General features: G+C 38.8%; 2 protein-coding genes across 4 annotated transcripts; one reads left to right on the top strand and one right to left on the bottom strand.

Annotated features, from left to right (window-relative positions):
- The first annotated feature begins 1,606 nt into the window (after nucleotides 1-1,606).
- LOC113528402 (medium-chain acyl-CoA ligase ACSF2, mitochondrial) lies at nucleotides 1,607-11,003 on the top strand. Of its 2 annotated transcripts, XM_026916933.3 has the most exons (16): nucleotides 1,614-1,933; nucleotides 3,806-3,992; nucleotides 4,196-4,324; nucleotides 4,417-4,470; nucleotides 5,274-5,392; nucleotides 5,600-5,762; nucleotides 6,707-6,802; nucleotides 6,929-7,080; nucleotides 7,240-7,331; nucleotides 7,415-7,491; nucleotides 7,601-7,708; nucleotides 8,913-9,064; nucleotides 9,190-9,331; nucleotides 9,424-9,534; nucleotides 9,608-9,676; nucleotides 9,777-11,003. In XM_026916933.3, the coding sequence occupies exons 1-16, from the start codon at nucleotides 1,842-1,844 to the stop codon at nucleotides 9,825-9,827; spliced, it is 1,794 nt and encodes a 597-aa protein (XP_026772734.3). In that variant the 5' UTR covers nucleotides 1,614-1,841; the 3' UTR covers nucleotides 9,828-11,003. The 2 variants fall into 2 exon arrangements, with proteins under 2 accessions (XP_053095336.1, XP_026772734.3); XM_053239361.1 differs by having other exon boundaries at nucleotides 1,607-1,933; nucleotides 9,608-11,003.
- On the bottom strand, nucleotides 10,113-18,916 carry ndel1b (nudE neurodevelopment protein 1-like 1b). Of its 2 annotated transcripts, none has more exons than XM_026916938.3 (9): nucleotides 18,771-18,916; nucleotides 15,956-16,050; nucleotides 13,461-13,614; nucleotides 12,694-12,842; nucleotides 12,391-12,527; nucleotides 12,128-12,301; nucleotides 11,852-11,943; nucleotides 11,560-11,702; nucleotides 10,113-11,415 (listed from the first exon to the last, which is right to left on the bottom strand). In XM_026916938.3, exons 2-9 carry the CDS (start codon nucleotides 16,039-16,041, stop codon nucleotides 11,325-11,327), a joined length of 1,026 nt encoding a protein of 341 aa, XP_026772739.1. In that variant the 5' UTR covers nucleotides 16,042-16,050; nucleotides 18,771-18,916; the 3' UTR covers nucleotides 10,113-11,324. The 2 variants fall into 2 exon arrangements, with proteins under 2 accessions (XP_026772739.1, XP_026772740.1); XM_026916939.3 differs by having other exon boundaries at nucleotides 18,783-18,914.
- Nucleotides 18,917-20,557: the final 1,641 nt, after the last annotated feature.

Raw genomic sequence — 20,557 nt, 5'->3', positions numbered from 1 at the left:
TAGGCTTGATTGCCATTATTATTATTATTATTATTATTATTATTATTATTATTATTATTATATACCAACCTTCTACATAACTGAAAAATATGAAAAACATAGGTATTTATAAATGTATTTGAGCAATAGAGTTACTAATTATGTATGTGTGGGGAAGTGGTGGCTCAGTGGTTAAGGCTTTGGGCAAGGGAAGGTCATGAGTTCAGCTCCTAGCAAGATGCCATGGTTGGTCCTTGAGCAAGACCCTTACCCTTATCTCCTTAGTTGTATCCTGTGTCAGCTGTAAGTTGCTTGGATAAAAGTGTTTTTATGTAAAATATTTTTCCATAAGGCTTTTTCCCCAACAACACTGTGTGCATGCCAGGATTTGCCCCAAATGGGATGTTAGTCTATCAAAGTCCATTGGTGTGAATCAGAGTGTGATTGTGACCAACTTAGCATAGCCAATCCACCTACCTGTATGTTTTTGGACAATGAGAGGAAACCAGAAAACCCAGAGGAAACAAAGCGAATGTGACTAGAACATGCAAAACCCCACACAGAAAGTAAACTGAGCTCAGGATTGAACCCAGGACCCTGGAACTATAAGCCAGCAATGAGTTGACCAGAGTTGATAACTTATTTGACTGGTGACATGAATGAATCACTTGACTGATTAATTTCAATCAAAACATAATTAATTCAAAAACAAGTACACCTATATTCTGCCCCAACCTCATCCCCTTTCCAGTAATAAATTTTCTCTTGGAAAATTGCTACCAATGTTTATTCTAGTTTTAAAACTTGTTTTTGTTATTAAGTTTATTTATTTATTAATTTTTTTAAGCATTGTGTGTCTTTTTGCTCACTGCACACCTATCTGAGGGGGGTAAGGGAAAATGACAGGATTCCCATGTAAACAGAAGCAAGCAGTGCAGCCCAGACCACAGTTTTCTAAACGGGTTTCTCAGCCACATAATATGCTTGTGCTGACACCTTTGCTTAAACAACAATTTTTGTAGTATTCTACACTTCTGGGCAACAAAATGGCAAAATATTGATTTTTTAATTGTCTTAACAACAAATCATTGGTCAGCAAATTAGCAAGAATTAAACAAATAGATAAAGGAACTTAGTATGGGATAGCTTTTCCCTCTGATTTCTTTAAATGTTTAAGCCTTGTGGCTCTTGATGGGCTGCATCAAGTGGGGCAGATAACCAAATAATGCCTAATCTTTTAAGAAAAAAAAAAAAAAACATCCCAGAATTATATTTGGAACATTTTGTACACCCAGACATGTCCATCCATCTATTTTCTGTACCGCTTATCCTACACAGATGTACACCCAGACATGTGTTAGTTTAACATCAAACATTTTAATCATTATCATGATTTCACCTTTGTGTACAAGAAGACTATACAAGTGAATTTCCCTGTTTCTAGCTTTTCCCCAAACAAACTGCAGCAAAAGTAAACGAGCAAATGGTGGCACAGGAGGAGCTCTCAGGAGTGCATTTGTTTAATTCTTGCTAATTTTCTGACCAATGATTTGTTGTTAAGACCATTAAAAGCTTAATAAGCTTTGCCATTTTGGGCTTGGCCCATTTTTTTGCCCAGGAGTGTCCATATTTTACAGGGTATTTGCACCTTAACACTCTGCATAATTGAAAGGATTAGTCTCCGATGTCTTTAGTGCTGTTGTCTCTATTGTGTGTGTGTGTGTGTGTGTGCGTGTGTGTTTTGGGCGGGTACACACAGAAACACGTATAGGTAACTAAGGTCAGTGAAAAGCTGAATGAATTAAGCGATTAGAAAATCTACATTTCAGTGGGAAAGTGCCTGAAAGCTTCAATCAACCCTCATGGCAATGAAATTAAGACAGTTTGGCTTTAACAGCAGACGATTTACAGCGCACTGGAATCGCCGGAATGGGGAAATTACGCAGCACTGTCGGTAAGTGATCAGCTTCATTTCACATGATGCTTCTTACTTCAGTTAAATGCATTCTTGCAGGCTATTTAAAGATAGCCATAACGACTGTAAGGTATTATATACATTAAATACAAAATAGTTGTGAATTCGGGTACAGGTCAATTTGTTGTTCCTCTTTCGACTCGGCCGCAGCGGGTCATTTGGCCGCATGTTTGATTTGGCACAGTTTTTCCGCAGGATGCCCTTCCTGACGCAGCCCTCAGCACTTTTATCCGGGCTTGGGATCGGCACAGAGAGCGCACTGCTGCACGCAGCCCCAGTGGCTGGGGTCGGTTCCCTGACCGGGAATCGAACCCAGGCCGAAGCGCTGAGATCATACCGTGATTTAATTCATGTGGTATCATATAATGCAGTGTGGTCACTATCAAACAGTTCACTGCAGCAAAAGTAAACGAGCAAATGGTGGCACAGGAGGAGCTCTCAGGAGTGCATCTGTTTAATTCTTGCTAATTTCCTGACCAATGATTTGTTGTTAAGACCATTAAAAGCTTAATAAGCTTTGCCATTTTGGGCTTGGCCCATTTTTTTTTCTTTTCTTTTCTTTTCTTTCTTTCTTTTTTTTTTGCCCAGGAGTGTATATTCCAGATATTTATGCTGCATATATACATAGGATGTAGGCTTGTACTGTTTAAAAAAAAAGCATAAAGTTACATCAAATCATGCACATATGTTTATAGTTTAATCATTTTCAAGATTAAATTTATCCCAAATATTGTTTTTTAAAAAATCCCAAATTACCAAACCATATTATTATTTGTTATGCATATTACACTTTAGTAACTATGGTTACCAAAATGTTAAAAGATATAATGAATGCATGAAACACCAACAATTAAATGATGAATTGATGGATTTTATGTACATTAAATTGTGTTTTTATGAAATATCTTGATAAGCAGGGAATAAGACTGGGAAATCTAGAATGAACTTAAGACCTTAACCCAATTGAGCATGCATTTCACCTCCTGAAGAGGAGACTGTAGGAAGAAACCCCCAAAACAAACAACAAGCCGGGAAAAGCATCACAAAAGAAGAATGCAACGGTTTGGTGATGTCAGTGGGTCACTGGCTTGATGTAGTTGTTGCAAGCAAGGGACATGCAGCCAAATATTAAGTGTTATTTACTTTAATTTCCTTTAAGACTATCTATTTCAATACTTTTGCTCACCAAAAAAAGAGATGGTCTGCCAACAAAGGTGTCATGTTCTAAATTATTTAACACATTTTGATGTAAATATTAGGAAATGAAAGCTGAAATTCTGATATGTCCTCTCATATTCATCTTTTGATCTCAAACCCAAATCGCATCAGTGTATAGAAAACAAAAGAATTGACCTTGGCATTCAGAATGTATTTTTAATAGACTTTAAAGCACTTTTGTAAGTCACTCTGGATAAGGGCGTCTGCCAAATGCTGTAAATGTAAATGTAAATGCAATACTTTCGGAGGGAATCCACCTCACGTTTATGCACATAATGTCTTTCAACATTGTACTTGTAAATATGAACAAAAAAGTATGTATTCATAAGTATATATTTAAATAATCTTTTAATGTTAGTGTTAAGAATGTTTTAAAGATATGTTTAAAAAACAAAATTGATAGTATTTGGACAAAACAAATGACCAACATTAGTATTTTGTTGCAAAACTATTGCTTGCAAACAGCTTTGAGAAGTCTACAGTAAGAAGTAATGAGCTCTTTGTGGCACTGTGGGTCAAGTTTGGCCGTTTCCTTTTGGCAAACCCTCCATACATTTTGACCCTATTCACCATATTTAGCATTCACATGTTACTACTCAGTGATTTCACTATATTCCTTATTCTCTTGCATAGATCGATTCATGTCGTCAACCCTTCTGCTTTGAACATCAGCTATGTCCATGGCCCTACTTCTGTGTCTCTCCTCTCTCTGACTGTTGGTCAGAGTTTACAAACAACAGTGAATAAATGGCCTGACCGAGAGGCTTTGGTCTTTCTTCAGGATGGAGTTCGAAAAACATTCTCTCAGTTTCAGCATGAAGTAGGTTCTGTTAATCATTTCATTCTTTTTATGCTTGGACATGTATGGGTTCATCATCAGGTTTGACATCAGTCAGACTGGGTCTTGATTCTGGTTGATCTGACAACATGAACATCTTACCAGAATGTAGTTTGTTTTGAAGCTGATCACAGTAACAGAGATCACCTTTTGGGTTGTTATCAGCATTTAAAATTCATTTGTAGGTGGATCATCTGGCTGCTGGTCTTCTCGCACTCGGCTTGCAGAAGGGCGACAGGCTCGGCATCTGGGGACCAAACACTTATGAATGGGTCTTGTTCCAGTTTGCCACGGCAAAGGCTGGAATCATCATGGTAAGCATGTGTGTTATTAATATGATTCTTTTTCACTGTAGGCTACATGCTTATCTATGAAATGATGGACATTAACCAGAAGCTCTTTGCAGGTGTCGTTGAATCCAGCTTATAAAGTCAATGAGTTGGCATTTGCCCTGAGAAAGGTGCGATAAACATTTTTTGTTTTTTTAATATTTAGCATTTTGTATAGGTATTTTAATGTAAATTCATCAACACAGATTTAGTGCATGCTTTTTAAAGTGTGAACTTAAGTGTCACCAATGTGTTTTCTGCTATGTCAATATTTGTGTCGGAGTAGAATTGTCTTCAGTATTGTCGAATTTTAGAATCGTAATCTTAAAAACATTTTGATACTGTTTTAATTTAATTTATACCACGATGCTGTTGAATTCTTGGTTTCTATCATTTTGTTAAAGCACAGCTTGGACAGTACTTTGGCTATAAGGCAAACCACAGTTTAAACTTATTCACAGGGACTTGTAAGGCAGAGGCAGATTTAAACATATTTAAAATGTGCAAACAGATTTAAAAACGTGTATAGGTGTGTATTTGTTGATATGATGTGTTTTTTTTTTTGTTTTTTTTTTGGTGAGGAGTCATTTATTTTGCATTATTGGAAGGTGTCTCTAGTGTCACTGCTTTGTAATAGTCAGTGTTAAAGCTTCAACTATAGGTTTTTTGACACAGGACAGAGGGTTTCGTACTTTCTCTGTAACTTGACAAGCTGCATTTTTAATTTCAACAGAGAGAAACGAAGAAACGAGGGAATTACTAGTAAAACCTGTTATAAGAACAGGGACATGTTGTTATTGGAAAATTCAGGGTGGTACAGGTGCATTGGGCTAAATCAGACCACTGTGTCGTTGATTACAGCACACCTCATGGTGTTTTCTTTCTTACATGTTATGCTTAAGTTTTACAGTGTGTTGTTTTCCTTTGAATACAGGTGCAATGTAATGCAGTTGTGTGCCCTACTCAGTTCAAGAGCCAGAAGTTCTATGATACGCTGAGACAGATCTGCCCAGAACTCAACACTGCAGTGTCTGGTAGTATTAGGAGTGCCAGGTAGAACATCTTTACAAGATTACAGCAAGGAAGAAAATCAGCCAGAGTTACAGACTTTGCAATTCAGATAACAGTATGCTTCATAACAGTAATTTGTAATGACTAGAGAAAACCTAAGGGGATTAGTTTTTGTTTAATATCCTAAAAAAAACAGCGAAGTGTTATTTTTTGCTGAGTTGTTTAATTTATTTGCATATGGACATTTAGGTTGCCAGATATGCGTAATGTGATTGTGACAGACAGCAAGGAGTCTGGTATGTTGCATGTGGACGATGTGATGCAAGCAGCAGAGAGTCGGCACTACCAGCAGCTGGACAGCTTACAGAAGATACTAAGCCCGGAAGACCCCATCAACATTCAGTTTACTTCGGTATGATGTCTAACACATTCACACGGTAACTTATGAGAAATAAATATCACTTTGCCTGAAATTCAAATTAGCAAATATTAATTTGGTGAACACAAATCCAGTATCCATATCCTGATTTCAACTTTTGGTGAAAAACAACTTTTGCATATTTCATTTTACATCTGTAAAATGCAAATGAATGTGCAAACTTCAAACAGTAATGAGATAGTAACTCAGTAGAGTGACTACAAGGCTGGGTTCTTCATCTGCTTGGAGATATTTCACAACAGCTACAATAGCTCTGCCCACCTAGTGTGCTGGTTCCCAATACACCAGAGCGAATTGTTTACTGCTGTTCAGCCATGTTCACTTGGAGATTATCCCAGGGGTCTTGAGTGCTTGACTAGAACATAATGTAGTATAACCGATTTGGTAGATAGGATTAAGACTCTAATAGCAGTGTTATGCTGCCTGAAGTCATTTGTTAATAATTTTTTTTTAAATTTACATTTATTTAAATGTTAAAGGCACTTAAACAGAATGACAACATATATATATATATATATATATATATATATATATATATATATATATATATGTCCTCTGCTCCAGATTCTCTTGTGAAAATAATGCGATTATGCAATAGTAAGTTGGAGGATCAGATTCAAATGATTGCAATTCAGGGACAGACCTGGCTTGCTCAGAAAACCAGTGTTTATTCCAGTGACAATCATGCCAGAATTACTTGACCATAAAGTCCTTAGTCAAAAAATTAGTTGCATATTCCATAGCACCAATCCTGTCAGGAAAGGATGCCACCAGTGTCTTGAGACTGGTGTTAATTTTAGCTTATTCTTTTACTGACTGGATGCATAATAGTGGTCATGGTGTCTATTCTGGTGTTTCACTGTACATTAATAGTTGTCTAGTTTGAGTCATTGCTTTTCTCTATTGCCGTTCCACAGGGTACAACTGGGAACCCAAAAGGTGTCACACTGTCCCACCACAACATTGTAAACAATGCATATTTCATTGGGCTGCGCATGGGCTACAGCTGGAGAGTGAGCTTTCCTAATGAAACACAACACATGTAGTTCACTAGATATTGCTTTAAACCAGAATCAGAACAATAAAATACAGATGAATGTTGGAGTGGACCTCATATAACAAACACTCTCTTTCCCTAGGCAGAGGTGCGTGTTTGTGTTCCTGTGCCCATGTACCACTGCTTTGGGTCTGTTTTGGGTGGAATGTGCATGGCGATACATGGCATCACATTGGTCTTTCCTTCAGCTGCATATGATAGACAGGCGAACTTGGAGACTATTCAGAAAGAGAAGTATAATTGGATTTACTGATATTTGGTTGTATTTTAGAGTGTAGTGGGATAATTAGCTTGCCAGTTAATTCCACCTTGTTAGAGATTTAAGGAAGAAGGATAGAGAACATACAAATTAATTGCATTTAGGATTTATTCTGGATGTTTTTTGTTTTTCAGATGCACAGTTATCTATGGTACCCCAACAATGTACATTGACTTGCTGAGTCAGGGAAACGTTGAGAACAATAACTTGTCTTCACTTGAAACAGGTAAAGTTTAGTTTGTAACTTTGATGTTAACATTTAATCCAGTGATGATCACTGCAACTCTAGCTGGAATCTTGAACTGCCAGGTGTCATGGGTGGATCCTCGTGTCCCCCTGAAGTCATACGGAGAGTGATGAGTGACATGAAGGTTAAAGAGATAACGGTAAGTGTTTGCCTGTTATGTTGTAGATGCTTGAAATACACACACAAACACATTGAAATAAATGTTTGCATGATAAAACTGTTCTTGTCTCCATGTTTCCAAATATCAGGTGGCTTACGGAACTACAGAAAACAGTCCAATCACATTTCTGGGGTTTCCTTTGGACAGGCTGGATCTTAAGACTGATAGTGTTGGGTACATCATGGACCACACTGAGGTCTGGTGGTTCCAGTCACTTAACTTCTTTTTATGCATATACACTCTTAAGAATTGTCACTTAAATGGTAATATGTATGGTCAGAAATTTTTTAGTTCTTTGTGGTACCAGCAAAGATGTTTAAATTACAGTAAACTGGTCAAATGATTCTTTAGGAAATTAGGAAAATGGTTCTATGGCACCACACTAAAGAACCTCTTCTAGCATTCTTTAGTTATAAGAATAGATATAAAGTGGACATTTAATCAGGTAGAGCTGATAGCCCTGTTAGCCCTGCTCCTCCTCTATTCGTCAGTCCAAAGGGACCACCATAAGACCACAAATGACCAGATGGTTGGGTGGTGGATCATTCTCAGCAGAGCAATCACACGTATGGTAATGGAATGGTAGTGTGTGTGGCACTGGTGTATCGGGCATAGCAGAGTTGCCGGGATTTGTAACCAACCTCAATATCAGTTCTGGGTTGAGAAACAGTCCACCATCCAGAAATCTTCATCTAGCAGCATGTCGGAAATTTAGTGAAGCTCGCACATGAGATTTGTGTTTAAGCTTGTGCCTTTGGCGGAGTAGCCAATCTATAACATAGCCTAAAACTTATCAACTCAATAAGGTGGCAGCTTTCCAGCTTGCTCGCAGCATTCTGATTATCTCTGCTCATGGCCACATACACATACAGTATGCTCAGTTCACTGTTCAGGGAGAGAGCAAGTAAGAGAGATCAGATTATTGTGCAGGGGAAACAGGGCTCAGGTGTGCACTATTAATCATTACACTGGTAGCTCATCCCCCAATCCACCTCCCTCCCATTAAACCACACCCCCTGCTACATCTGCTACAGGATAATTAGTATAAATTGTACATGGAAAGAGACACACTGTAGTTTCTAGGTATACATAGTTGGACCAAAAAGATTAGTAGGGGTAATAAAGTGGCAAATAAGTGTATGTGGTGTACACACTAAAACGACATTTCTGCTGTGACACTACCATGTCACTGTGGCTGCTGTGGTGAAAATGGTCCACCGAGTGGACAAAGTGTACAGAGAGGCTGACAAATTTCTACAGTGTAGCTTATATGATAGCTGCACCCAGTAAAGTATCCAATAAAAGTAGGTACAAAGTAGTCCCTAATAAGGTGGCAATGAATGTACATAGCCATAATTTGTGACTCTGTACATTTTACACACTCAAGTTCTATTCTTCAGGCTAAGGTAGTGGATTCATCGTCTGGGCGACTGCTTCCTCTGGGCCAACCTGGAGAGCTGCTCGTTCGAGGATACTGTGTCATGCAGGGCTACTGGGACGAGCCTGATAGAACACAGGAGAGCATCTCAGAGGACGGCTGGTACAAGACAGGGTGAGATTTTGCTTATGTCAGATCCATCCTTTTCACACCATTGGGAATAGTGGCATGAAGTAGATTAGGTAGGGAACATGAGTACATGCATGGTAAAAGGATCTATTTTCTGTTACTCTGCCCAGTGATATCGCCAGCCTCAATCAATATGGCTACTGTCGTATTGAGGGACGCATAAAGGATATGATTAACCGTGGTGGGGAAAAGATCTTCCCTGCTGAGGTCGAGCAGTTTCTTTACACACATCCGAAAGTGAAAGATGTTCAGGTGAGCCTGGCCATTGTGCATGGGGTACAGAAGGAATATTGAGGACTAACTGGAAGATTCTTTTCTGATTTCTGTCTGCATGAAACCTGCAGGTGGTTGGTGTGAAAGACGATAGGCTGGGAGAGCAGGTTTGTGCCTGCATTAAGGTAGCAGAAGGACAGCACTGCACTGTGGAGGAAATCAAGGCTTACTGCAAAGGCCAGGTAACAGGAATGACCACATTCTTACACAAACAAACAAACAAAAATACCCAAGTGATCTATTTATCTATTCCAGATCTCCCACTTCAAAATCCCACATTATGTGATGTTCGTTGAGCGTTATCCTCTTACTGCTTCTGGGAAGGTAAGGCTCATTATTCAGTGTTCTAGAAAAATATCATGTGTCACAGTGAGACAAGTGTGTGCTAAGGACCTGAATAATACACGTTTGTTCGCCACCTCAGATCCAGAAGAATAAACTGCGTGCAGAAATGGAGGACAGACTCGGACTGTGATGCTCAACACTATTTCCAAAGAACAGGGATCCATAGTTGCACATTTTAGCATATTAGAGATTTTTTAAAGATTTTTTTTAGATATTTAGATTTTTTTAGATTAGATTTTTAAAATTAATTACAATGGATAAGCAATCACATTTTATAACTGACATTTTAAACTTTATTGGACAACTATTTTATCATTATATTTTGAAACAATATACAATATGTAAAATTCACTCTTCCTCTCAAAAACATGCCATAAGTAATTTGAAATAAATTAATGAGCTGTAAGACCCAGTCTTGATATGTACAAATTGCCTGGGCAAACTTTTAATGCTTACAATCTTATATACATGTGACAATGCAGAGTCAATAGAGTGCTCAATAACTTAATATACTGTGTGAAATTAAATACTAAAGGGCAAAAAAAGTGCTCCAACATTGTGTGGTTTACAAAGTGCTGGTACAGGCAAGCTGAACTGAAAAACAGAAACAACCGTCAGAAGCACAGACCTGTGAATGAAATAAATTAACAGTGAAGGTCAAACCAACCAGCAATGTCAAGAAGCATGAGACAGAGATGAGGTTAACACAGCCACTAACAATTCCTCAACCAATGTACTTCAACTGACAACACCTCATCATAACCAGTTTACATAGCCATATAATGTTCTAGAGATAAAACAGTATCATCTTTATTATAACCATTCTAAGCTAGGATGCTGGCTGGAGTAATGTTAAACATGTACTACTGAGAATAGGTGTTTAACGTGCTGTAGTTGGAATTATCAGATCATTTGTTGCACAAACTGTCTAAAGCTAATATAGGGACAGTGAGGTTTTCTATGTCAGTAGCTATCCAACCAGCCTGCTGAAGCAGCATACAAAGCAGAGACACACACGTGAATAATTCAAAGGGCCACTATTGAGAGTAGGGGATCTTTCCATGTTGTTTTGAACGGCCGAAACAGTACATTCCAGGTCAACCCCCCACCGCTCTCAGTAGAAAATAATCTAATTAGAATGTGACTCTGAATGCAAACAACATAGAATTCAGTTAAAGAGGTATATGCTGTATGCGTCGCTGATCTTTTCCATTGCTGCTTCTCGGATGTGTACACACAGCCACCCAACCTCAAATATATTTCTGACCTAAAACAAAATCCCATTTAACCATTTTTTTTTTTTTTTTTTAAACAAAAATTTTCTTCATTTGTGCAACAACATAAGCCAAAAAAGAAGCAGGGGCCTGTTTGGGCCACTTTGTCATTTCTCTGGCTTCAAGTAAAACAAAACAGGCAAAGTGAAAAATGAGAGCTCTGAAGAACTGGGCTCAGCCAACAGAGTCACACGTGCCCTAGTGTCCGACATGCATCTGCCAGACACACACACACGAGACTCTGCGTCACACTCGTACACACAAACACACAGAGTGGCAGGGTTTCCCAATGTCCTTTCCGTTTTGTTTCCATGCTGTCCATGGTTTTTTTTGTGGAGGCAGCTGTGGTTCTTTCACACGCTGAGTGGTAGCATGCCGGGAGGGGACACGTTTCGCTGTGATGTGATTGCACTCAGAGCGCCAGGATCCAGGCCATTCATAGTCCTGCGAAGCATAATCAATATTACCACAGTGCGATCAATACACAATTAACACAAAACCAAATAGGTTGGGTCTCAACATATCAAAAACACTGACAAAAGCAATGCAGCACTCTGAGTTGATAGGAAAGGAAGTCTTTCTACTCACGTTTTATCAAAGTACGTTGTGTGAAGAGAATGAGAGAACTTGGTGGCATTGCTATTTATCAGGTTCCCGTTTTCTGTGTAGTTTTTCCTTGCTGCCTGATCTTTGGCAAAATTCCTACAGGCAGCCAGCTTGGACTCCAGGGCCTGTAGATATAGGGAAATGCACACAGAGTTTACTTCTGCCCACTGTGAGGACACCTGTCCCCTACAGGCTGGTCTATGTGACTAAGAGTCACAAGGTTTCATTTAACAATTGTGCATGTTGCCACTTTGCAAAGAATTTCGGGAATTACCCCAACTTTCCGCAGCAGATCACCAACAATGTTGAGAGCAGAGATCCTTGCAGAGGGGGTGAGTGGAGAGTTTCCACAACCAGTGGTCAACACTAAATCAAGAAATAAATACATACAAGTAAACCAATGATTCTTGCAAAAATACAGAAAATGAGTAAAAACAGGTAATGTGTTGAGATGCAACCCTGAAGCCCAGTTGACAGCAGGAATTTGTGAATTAGTAAGCAGTAGTGTTAAAGTAAAAACTTGAGATGGGGGAGCTTATGCTTTGTATACCTTTCTGATTCACGAAAGGATGGTCTATTGTTTTTCCCACTGGTGTAGCTGGAAGGGAAAGGGAGGCTTGAACAGCTGTATCCATTTTGTCAGTGTCCAGTGTCGGAGAGCTGGGCGCTGACATTCTGGTGGAATCTGAGGCTCTTTCCCTCACAGCTAGCTCTTGCCTTAGGTCTTCAAAACAGACAAATAACAGTATGGGCTCAACATGTTGCAGTACAAGTAGCAAAGAGAGCAGTGTTGAGTAGAACAGCGCAGTCTACCTCTGGCCTCGTCTTTTAGCCTCTGCACAGACACCAGCAGAGACTCCTTTTCATCCAGCTCACTCTCAAGGAAGGCATTTCTCTCTATGGCCTGGTTCAACCGCTGCTCAAAGTCCTCCAGGGATGTAATTGTCGCCCTGGACAAATCGATCAGGTATGCAACGTGTACATTTAGATATGCATTTGTACTGGGGTGTTAGTGACAGCTGTTTGTGTGGTGTCCCATAAACAGGGTTACAAAGGGGCTTTTTTTTAAAAAAAAAAGAATGCTTAAAATGTGAAGCACAATACTTGTGTGTGTACCTTTTGGCCCTCTCTAGGTCATCATTGGCCTGCTCGAGTTCCCTGACGTATTTGTGCAGCTGCTCCTTAATGCAGCGTGTCTGGCCCAGGTCATCCTCCAGCATGGAGATCTGCTTATAGCTCTGTGCGTACTGCTGCTCCAGTTTCTCCTGCACAGCATAAGTAAGCACACAAAAGAAACACAAAAAAAAAAGTAACTCAAAGTCATTCCTGGCATTCTTTTAAGCTTCGTGATGTTGATTTCTAGAGAACGAGAGCTGGTAGCCAACTTTCAATTCAAAATTCAAACAAATACAGCTACATCCTTTAATGTTCCCTCCAAAGTCACAAGACTAGTGTTTCTGCTCTGAGCAGATATTTTAACAACTGAGATATTAGGAAAAGTCTTATTCAAATTTGGCTAGGCTGACACTGGACATTTATGTGTGACAGCAATAAAGGACCTGATCAAACTGTAAAATACACCAGTTATATAATATTTTTGTAAGTATTAATAAAACTGCTTAAATTGAAGCTTTTTTATGCCAATTCTGTCATACATTTTCTATTTTTCTCCTGCTCAGTTCTCATGCACTAAAGAACTACCTCTAATCCTTTTACAGCATGTACCTGGCATCTAGCCAGAATGGATAATATTTTCTGCCAATCTAAGCTCAGTATCTCTTTCACCCATTTTCTTGGGTGAAATATCAAATCAGTGATCCTGGTAAAGCAAAAAAAAAAGTACTATAATTGGCTGACAATCTGAGGGCAAAGTAAACTTGTACCTTCAGGTTATCCACCTCACTTTTCAGCCGTTGATTTTCAGCCTGCAGGTCGCGGATGCGGTGTTCGGCCTGGCCAAGCTGAGCCTCCAGCTCTGCCTCCAACTCACGGCTGCCCTCCTGGAACTCTTGCAACTCCTCCTGGGCATCATTATAACTGTGGAGATAAGCACACCCTAAGCAGACATGCCTAATATCCAGGAAGTACTGCTGTGGTCCAGGCCATCTGTGATTTCATGTATTCAGCACTTTGTGTCAGTCAACTTTGCAAGCGGTAGTCAAAACTGGGTCACATGATAATGTAGAGCTTGGCAGCTGTCATGAGTTACAAATAATAAATGATGAATTACAAAATACTTTCAGTCAGAGCCAGCCTGAATTTATAGCAAAGAAAGGAACACTGATGAATAAGGAATAATATACAGTCCTACACAAACCCAAACAAGGCAACACAACACTTGGTCAATACTTAGATTTTCTCTAAAAGCCTTGTGTTAAGTCAACAAGAAGTAGTGTGGTTGTGTTAAAAATGACCGAGTTAGCATAACGTGTCCACACTGAGACCAGGTGGACGAGACCTCCTGTTTCAGTAGGTCAAGGGTGAGAGTTCACAAAGGAGCCGAGTATGTATAATGGAAGTAGGAACGCTGGCAGGGGACAGGAAATTAACTAAGCAGGCTGACTCCATGTCTCTGATAATGTTCGGCACAAGAGGCTGTTTTTAGAAGGTGTTTATTGCCAAGAAGCCACGACTGACAGGAAGGGTGTGTGTATCAGTGGTTATTTTCCTTTTACAGGCCTTAGCGCCTGCACATGGGCGGTCAAAGTCTTCAATCCACACTGCTGTAGCAGTTCTATGAAATAAAGGCCTCAGCACAAACCCAAATAACTTACGCATCAACAGGAAATCGCTCAATCCTCATTCTATTTTCTGGTTTTAACATTCACACAGCATATTACAAATATGTTTCATGATGAAACACACGATTACTAAAAATCCATGTTAAAAAAATAAAAAAATAAAAACAAATCTGGGTTTGGCAAGTTGTACTTTAACACTGTGTTAAAGTGTTAACAGTGTTTCAGTGTTATTCAATTTCAGTGTTAACATGCAGAGGCTGAGTATCCTTCAGATTTGCATGTTGTTATATTTTTTCCTAGGTTATGTTATACAGTTTCCTCATCAGGACATTTCTGCGGTTTCAATGCTTTCTGTACTTCAGCAAATCTTAGGTTAGGTTGGGTGTTTAATTTTTAATGCCATGCCAGCATCGAGGGCTATATTCATAGCTGCAGCAAGGTTATAAATAAATAAGTAAATGAATAAAAATACATAAATAGATGCAAAATTAAACAACTAAAGCACATAAAAGACTAAATCACAAAAGACTAAATAGGCATACAAATAAATTAACAATTAAATAGGAGATATTTTAAATAGTAAAAACATTATTATTATTGAATAAAACATTATTCAATATGCTAAACTGGCACATATTAAGCAGTAGGTCCTATAATGTTTTAAAAAACAAAACCAAAGGAAAATTATATATGTGTGCGTGTGTGTGTGTGCGCGCGCGCACGTGTGTGTGTGTGTGTATATTTTCCATTTCATTAAATATTCACAAAAAACGTGAGAATGACTAACTGCATCCTACGAAAGACTTCTTCAGCATGCCAAATAACTATGCAACAACAAACCTTGGGTTAAACTCACAGCAGACTTGTGATCTTTCTTGTGAACATTTCAGGATATTTCCACCACCCCTGGGAGCTAAAGAGGTTTTAACCGGAATAAGGCACAGGGTCCAAGCATATTGCAGATACAGCCACAATGTTCTAAAATTACATAACTCCATTTGTGTTAACATCAAGCACTGCCAGTCATCATACTGGAATCTACTGAAAGACACTGTACAAAACATCTGTACTGCTCAGTGTTTCAGTGCAAGTCTTCTCTAGGAACAAAGGAACAGCCAGTATTTTTCATTTTTTAAGACATGCTGGTTCCACTTGTTTAATCAACTGATCTTGGTCTTCAGACGTCTCAGGAGTTTTTCCAGGTGTGCACCAGTGTAATTTAAGCTCGACACAGCAACACTAGCACAAGATGTCACAGCGAATCATAAAGCATAATCCTGGTTGCTGTGGTGCTATGGTGTCATGAGGCTGTCACTCACCATGCTGTGTAGATTAACATTTCTGTAACTACATTTTCATCACAGGGACTATTAACATGCCATACAATGCGAAAAGCATAAGACAAAGCAACTGAAAGGGCACTCTCAGCAGTTTTTCAAAAAGTAATGTTTCAAGGCTTCTACTTTATTGGCCTTTGAAGTTCTGCTCAACCGAGATGGTAATGGCATTTAAAATGTCTACCATAGGCTCAATTATACTGTACGCAGTTATCCAAGGTGCTTCATCATCCATAAACTTACTTGACTTACTCATTAAAAACAAATAAATAAACTGTAAACCTTTAATGAACAGCTTACCTTTTCTGGTACTTGAGGGACAAATTTTTCCAGTATTCAATTTCCTCATCTTTTGAGGTGAATTTTGGCATCATCTCTGTGTCCATGGTAGAAGCCTGTAGAATAATTAAAAAACAAAAAAGTTAAATGCTGTTTGTGACCTATATTTAATTTATCTGCACCTCACAAGGTGACCTGACCCTGAGGAACTGGCTAATAGATCAATAGCAGTAAGGGTCTGGCAGAGGAACAGAACCCAAGGCTATTCTTGCATTTAAACTCAAGACAGGCACAAGCTGAAATCACTGGAAAAACCCTAAAGTCCTGTAATAGGAGAAGAACGGAAGATCTTTAGTTTTAGCTGCAACTGCTTAGCAATCACTTCATCCATCACAATTAAAATAACTGGACACAATTATGGATTAGGGTACATATACATTTCAGTGTGTGGGGCAAGAAGGTGCCCTTTAGAGAGCCAGCAGTTAAATATGGACAATATTCTCATTGACATGAAATATAGATGAATAATAAATCATAGCCTTATCCTTTTAAATAAAAAGAAACAGTCCCTGGTGATGTGAAAGACCCAAGCTGGGTCAACTGGCCTTTGAGGGAGGCCTTTGAGGGAAGCCTTCTTAGCTTGGCATCACTACTTTACTGCAGTTCTGTTTCACATATTGGCTTATAAAAGGTGAAATAATTCACACACATGTGACAAACATCCTAATGATTTTGCATTCCTGGCATTTAAGATTCCAGTATGTTTATATTTATTGCTCAGTACACAAGAATATAGTAGGTTGCTAAAAAAATAGTGCTATGAAAAACACTACACAGCTCAGCCTTTGCTTCCACACACAACGAATCCAGGCACACTAAAGCAACGCAGTTCACAGTAGGACACAGTTCACCCTGCTGAATGACAAAATTTCAATACATGAAGTACACTTAAGGCTAGATTTTGGCTAAGTGGAGTAGATATGTAGATAGTAGAATATGACTTTGATGAAAATGAAGATAACATGCTCATATGTTGTAATCGTTCAAGTCAGACAAGTTGCTGGAAAGGATTCGGGAGAGCAAACATGCTGACTTAACAAAACGTTAAATGGAGCAATGAAAAAGAAGAAAACAAGTTTTCTTGTAAAAGTCCAAACTCAGCACTTCCTGTAACCCCCCCCCCCATTCCCCTCTGGATTGATTTAATTCAATATTAGTGGCTGTCGGTGATCTGAGATGGAATGACCCAACACACAGCTTAAATTAAGGTTTAAGTGATGCATGATGCAATTCCTCTCAAATCTGACACCATATACACCACAGAACAGAACAAATATACAAATCCTGTACCCAAACCAAACCCAAAAGAAAAAATTCCTGCCAGAGTGACCAAACAGGAAAGAAAAGCAGGATGTTGCCCATCACTTTCCTCTCATTTCACGCCTGCGCGTCTCAGTCAGTGTCTAACCAAAGGGGAGGCCGAGGAGCAGCCAGATTCTTTGTCTATGACATTATTTCCTGGAAAACACGGAACACACACACACACCATCCTGCGAGACGGAGCCTGCTACCGGTGTTTATAATAAACCAGATACTTTCCCCGAACTAATTTAAACAAACACATACTCAGGACATAGAGCTGTATCAAGGTTTTAAACTAAAAACTTACAAACTGATTAAAGGGTTTTGAACTAAACAGACATAAATTTAACAATTCTAAGCATCTGAAGAGTTTGTCTGCTTCTTGGTTTTAGGATGCAGGTGTTGGGTACATAAACGAGAAGTTTCAGGTTTCGGTGTATTAAAATAGCACTACTAAATTGTGTTTTTGCAATACTATACTCAGCAATTTGAGCACAGAGGACAAGCATCCCAAATTTGCAGAGAGATCTAACCAATCAGTGATACTGGGTGGATCCCTTATTTATTTATTTATTTATTTATTTAGTTCAGGATATTATATTAGCTACTGCAAACAAGATCTAGGTAATTCAATCAGTTTTGCTACTGTGCATCACTGCCTGGATAAATAGTGGAAACAAAAGCAGGTTACTCTGCAAAGCATGAACGCCTAAAAGCCTACTAAACTAAATCTACTAAACCTGGAAAGTAAATGGTGGCATGAATCAGATGTCTCTGAGCACAGAAATCTCTAAACTCGGCTGGAAACTGGGCACACCTGCTGTAATGGCTGACCAACAGATGGTTACAAACACATGTAACAAACAATAAACTCAAAAGCTCAGAAGTGTTTTATTCAGAAATGTGTAAATCTACTCAGTCATCTCTTACTGTGTAGTGATGTCTACCTCAATTAATTATACGAATAAAGATATGTAGCGTACCATGATAAAGGATGACTGAAGAGAATTTAGCTCGTGCGGAAAAATTTAAATTTAAATTCATAACGTTACACTCTAAATCAGTTTGTAACTGCTATTTAGTCAGACAGCTAGTTAGTGTCATTTACCTAACGGTCATATCTGATAGGCTAGCTCGCGATAAGTTAGGTTACGTTACTTAGACAAACAATTAACACCTATTACATGACATTGATTACCTATACACCTATTTAATCCCCAACATTTCGTTTTTAACATTACGTGTTCAACAAACTGTATCTGAACATCAAAACGACCATTCTGAACGTCTGAAAGGTCAAACAAACTAACGTTTCACGCTAACGCAGAATTCACTCCAGGCCCCATCAACCGGCTAATCATCAAGCTAAGCCGCTAACGTCTATCTAAACAGCTGCGGTGTTTTCTGTACTTAAATAACAACACTTCAAAAACCTCATCTCAGTATGACAAGCAACCATTTATCAGTAAATTACCTGATAATCTACCTCAACATGCCCAGCCCGCGAAGACTGCTCTCAACACCCCAGCCGAATTTACAGCTCTGTCACTGAGGAAGCGCCAACGCGGCTCACAAGGTTTTTTTTTCTTTTTTTTCAAGGAGGAGTCAAGACGATTTCCGGTAATGACGCTATGACGCCAGTGATGACTAATCGGACGTCAATCACTGCGTCGCCCAATCAAACGCTAATAAAATCTATTTCCAATGAATCTTTTCAAGTCACATTTTTAGCTGATTTACTCGAGTTTCTATGGTGCATACAAATGCAAACTGAGACAAATGGATTTTTTTTTAAATACGCATTAAGCATTTTTCATAGCACACTGTCTGTTGCCTATTTTTTGTAAAATGTTTTCATAAAGAATGAGAATTGGTGTCTGGTGGAGAACAACATATGACATAAGCATATAGTTAAAAGATTGGACACACTTGCGCAGTTGTCTATTATACAATGGGCTCCTTGCACAAACACTTCCGCATTATATTCACCACGGTTCCTGCGTTTCCGGTTCATTCAGTACAGTCGTAATTGTGGTACTTTACAGTCAGTGTTTACAAAAGCTCCTAGAGATGAATGGCAGTCGTGACCTTCATCAGACATATAAGAACACTTGCAAAGCCCTTTCTAGCAAGCTGGAGAAAGTGTGTGCTGCATCATAACCACACACCTATGAAGGTAAAAAAATATCTATTAACAGAAACAAACACCCAAGACAATGTTAACTCACACAGTTCACTGCAAAGTAGCTTGTTCTGTTGTTAAACTGGTGTCTTTGGTTGAAATTCGATACTGCCCATAGTATTAGTTTCTAACCACATACATTAATAAAATATTATATGTGATTTTATTTGAAAATTTATTACATCAGTCAATTTTTCCATGATAACTCATATACTATAAATGTAAATATTGCTATAATAATAATAATAATAATAATAATAATAATAATAATAATAATTCGGTACAATGTAAGGTATTATCACCTGCCTTTCTCTCCCACACACTGGGGCGTGATGTTTGAATACTAAAGCTCTTCCATTCATAGTGCAATGGCCCTGTACTTTTTGTCACTCTTCTCTGACCCTTGGTGATTTTACAGTTCAACTAACTGATCTGGTGTTAAATGTCTGCTACCCACTGTCATATGGGTAGGAATGATTAAATGGTTGCAACATAGGTTTGCTCATCATCTCCTGAGATCACTCTGAGCTAGGAAGCTGTTGAACCTTCAAGTTGTTAAATTTCAAAGACATTGTGCAGAGAGAGACCCAGCAGTGATAATTTCTTTTTTTGGCTATATGTGACTATATATGTTACAGTATAACAGCTTCAGACTAGCACTAGTAGTGATATCTACTGCTGAGTACCAGTCCACTGGCATTTATTTACAATGAGGGTGAGTGAAGAGGGCATACCCAGGAGAAAGCCCCAAGGTTGGCCAAGGGGGCCAGGCTCTTGGACTCCCGTGGGCTGTTTCTCCCAAAATTTGATTTAATAGGTCTGTGAACTGAGGACTTTGAAAATGATCGATTGAAAAATAATGAGCTCCATGGCAACACCTGAGGTTTCATTTTTATTTAGAAATAGAGCTCCAAAGTCAGCTAAAATGCCAGCCTTCCACAGTCTCATTCTTGGAACCATAAATCACAAAGGCATGGGGCTGGTGTCATTTGAAAGCTGCTGAAGAGCTCTTTTTAACAGTTATAGTGTGTATAATGCATGTCGTCATTGAGATCTGGTGCTATCAAGAACTTTGCAAG

This window comes from Pangasianodon hypophthalmus, chromosome 13 (genome assembly GCF_027358585.1).
Source record: "Pangasianodon hypophthalmus isolate fPanHyp1 chromosome 13, fPanHyp1.pri, whole genome shotgun sequence".
Lineage (NCBI taxonomy): Eukaryota > Metazoa > Chordata > Actinopteri > Siluriformes > Pangasiidae > Pangasianodon > Pangasianodon hypophthalmus.
Note: the sequence above shows the minus strand (reverse complement) of the source record. Positions and strands in the feature narration are given on the sequence as shown.

Coding starts and splice junctions, on each gene's coding strand:
- LOC113528402 (XM_053239361.1), top strand. CDS start 1,842: ATGGCAATGAAATTAAGACAGTTTGGCTTTAACAGCAGACGATTTACA. Junction 5,393..5,599: donor GGTAGTATTAGGAGTGCCAG/GTAGAACATCTT, acceptor ATGGACATTTAG/GTTGCCAGATATGCGTAATG. Junction 7,081..7,239: donor GAGACTATTCAGAAAGAGAA/GTATAATTGGAT, acceptor TTTGTTTTTCAG/ATGCACAGTTATCTATGGTA.
- ndel1b (XM_026916938.3), bottom strand. CDS start 16,041: ATGGACACAGAGATGATGCCAAAATTCACCTCAAAAGATGAGGAAATT. Junction 11,703..11,851: donor ATCTGCTGCGGAAAGTTGGG/GTAATTCCCGAA, acceptor CTATATCTACAG/GCCCTGGAGTCCAAGCTGGC. Junction 11,416..11,559: donor ACAACGTACTTTGATAAAAC/GTGAGTAGAAAG, acceptor TATGCTTCGCAG/GACTATGAATGGCCTGGATC.